Below are 2,789 nucleotides of genomic sequence, written 5' to 3'. Positions count from 1 at the left end.
GCAGCGGCGAGTGGTTTAAGAACATTTTTGAGATACTGAAGATGCTCCTGGTGTTATTCCAGCTGGCCATAATGTTTTCCAGGGAACATGGGAGACGCTCAGCTTTGCTGTAGGAAGGAGCACAGCCCCAGCAACTCCAACAGCCCCAAAGGAGCAGCAAAGGGCAGACACCTCACTGTCACCTCCCCAGGGCCACTGCAGTGCCAAGCGCTTGCACAGTGCGCTAGGACCTGCCAGGAAACCTGAGTTGTTATTCCGGAGTTATTCCAGTTGTGGGTCCCTCGGGCAGCGTGTGGGGTGGGAAAAGGTCCCAGCTGGAGCACTGTCAGCCCCAGCGCACTGGGGCAGGGGCTCCCTGTCTCTGCTGACCTGTTTGCTTTTTCTCTTCCTCCTCTCCCGGTTCTCGCAGCAAACCCTGGAGACGAATCTCACCAACCTGGTGAAACGCAACAGCGAACTGGAGAACCAGATGGCCAAGCTCATACAGATCTGCCAGCAAGTGGAGGTCGGTGAGAGCGGTCAGGGGCCAGGGAGGGGGTGATGGGGAAGCTGCACCAGTGGGAATGGCAGGATGCACAGCATTGCTCCTGTGTCTCCTTCCTCAGGGGGCTGCCCCAGGGATGGAGGTGAGCATGGTGGGAAGCATCGCTGATGCCAAGGTGCGACAGGAAGCTGATGGAGGATGTGGGGATGCTTCCAAGGGTCCGCAGGGTCTGAAGGAGGGGGTGGTGTGACTGGGAGCCACTGGGATGCCAGGCAGTGATTGTGATCTCTGCTGCCTGAGCTGGGAATTCTGCAGCGGAATAGCAACACTCAGGCTTAAGCTGGCAGCAAGGGGGAAGGCTTTGTGGAGGGGATTACAGCAAGCACCAGCGGAAGAGAGGAGATCACCCGTAATCCTGCTGAGGAGAGGGGCTCTGCTGACCTTGCTGCTTTCATCACTTGATCTCTAAGTGCTCTGTGTTCCTGGTATGCAATCAGGCATCTCTTGTTTGCATCGTGCCACAGCCTGATGCTGCCTCTTGGCTGCGGCCCCAGCACTAGGAGTTCAGAAGTGATGCTCTGCTTGGAAAGCATTTGAGAGGAGGAAGGTGCTTCACACCTCGCTGCTGTTTCAAAGCGCACGTAGCAATTAATGGCAAATTAATTTGCAGCTCTGTTTGCTGAAGTGGAACATGAGAGAGGCTGTCAGAAGCAGGGTTGTTTTAATGGGCTATTGGTGTTTTCTGATTGATAAATTAAGCAGCAGTGCCTTGACCCAGCACTTTCGCAGAGGATGAAGGATGGTGCTTCCTGACCAGCACTGCTGGCAGAGACAGCTGCCTCCTCCCGGGAGGTCTGGGGGGACCACAGTACACAGACAGCAAGCGGGTGTCCAGCAGGCAGAGAGGGAGCCATATGTCCCCCCATAGCCCTGGTGACCATCAGCAGCACTCGTTGCTCTTACAGGTTGTGCTTTGATTCTGTGACCCCAGTGGGGATGGAGCAGGGATGCATGTGGATGTCCTTCCAAACCTCCTCCTCTGGATCCAGCTCCAGCATCTTATGGACTGACCTGTGATGAACTGAAAGCTATTTGGTGTTTCTTTCTGATTCTGGAAGTTTCAGGCCCCCAGGCTACCATTTCCTGCATAGTTGTGGAGTTTTCAGCTTTGTCAGTCACTCTGCTTAAAATAACGGTTGAAATTCATTTCTCAGCCTTACTAAATATGCAGCCCTGCCCTTCAGAGAGCACACTGAAGTGTGAAGTAGAAAATATCTCTGCCCCTCCACACTTCCCTTTGAGGCTGCGTGGCGGGGACTGTGCTTTGGAGCTATCTGGGGATGCTGTGCAGAGTCGAACACGTGTGATCCCAACACCCTTCCCATGTCCAGTGTAAGTCCCACACAATGTCCAAGGGACTGTGACACCGGCACTCGGAGGTGCAGAGGCGGGAGGCCGGCCCCTGGAGAAGGATATCATGGGTGTCCCCATACACAGCACCTGCAAGGAGTGACCCTTTGGGGATGGTGCATGGGAGCTGCTGCAGAGAGAGGGCAAAGGAAACACATCCTGTGGCAGTGATGGAGATGGGGACCACAGAGAGCAGGTAATGGCCCTGCAAAGAGCCTGAAGCCCCAGGGTGGGTACTTCACCACCCCAACGTCCCATCACGGGCGGTGGGAGACACTGCCCTTGCCCTCTGCTACGCAGAGCTGGCCTGATGCATGTCCCTTGGACCTTGTGGATGGCTTTGGGGTGGGCTGGGGTCTCCCACTCCATCTCGGAGCTGGGTTCCTGCTGCTTGGGTGAGCAGGAGGGGGAGGTGTATCTGTGCCGAGTCCCACCTCAGGCTGCAGGGATCCTCCTCATCCCTCTGCGAGCTGCAATGCCCGTCTCCAGGTTTGAGTTTTACCATGCTTTTTGCCGTAGGGGTGTATTGTCCCTAGCACATTCCCACACATGCTTTGAGAAGAGTGAAGTATTTTTTTCCCCACTTTTTATGTCTAAGAGCTCTTCCATGCCCGGCTTTCCTACAGCCATAGCACCCGCTGAGAATTCACCTCAAATGCAGCATTTACCTGCTATGGGAACTGGTTCATCCTAATGAAAAGAGCTTTGAGCAGTATCTGGCTGAGCCATGCCAGCCTGAAATCCCTGCTCCATGCTCTGCCGGCACTATGGGGCTGGGACTGTGGCCTCGGATGCTCCTTTGTGGAGAGGAGGCAGCTGAGGAAGGGCTGTGGTGGGCTCTGTGCCCCCCTCTGCCCTCAGCCTCCCAGAGCCTGGGCGCGGGCTGAGCTGGAGA

The 2,789-nt window shown here is 55.8% G+C and overlaps 1 protein-coding gene across 1 annotated transcript in view; it reads left to right on the top strand.

The window, feature by feature from the left end:
• Nucleotides 1-2,789, top strand: part of LOC104405931 (probable E3 ubiquitin-protein ligase MID2) — a gene marked incomplete at its 3' end in the record, with an annotated part of 33,405 nt that overhangs the window by 29,505 nt on the left and 1,111 nt on the right. The window contains exon 2 of the mRNA XM_010014780.1: nt 410-505. Coding sequence (XP_010013082.1) covers nt 410-505 — 96 coding nt within the window. The remainder of the gene's footprint in view (nt 1-409; nt 506-2,789) is intronic.

This window comes from Nestor notabilis, unplaced genomic scaffold (assembly GCF_000696875.1).
Source record: "Nestor notabilis isolate BGI_N333 unplaced genomic scaffold, ASM69687v1 scaffold15415, whole genome shotgun sequence".
Lineage (NCBI taxonomy): Eukaryota > Metazoa > Chordata > Aves > Psittaciformes > Psittacidae > Nestor > Nestor notabilis.
This window is presented reverse-complemented; position numbering and strand designations above follow the sequence as displayed.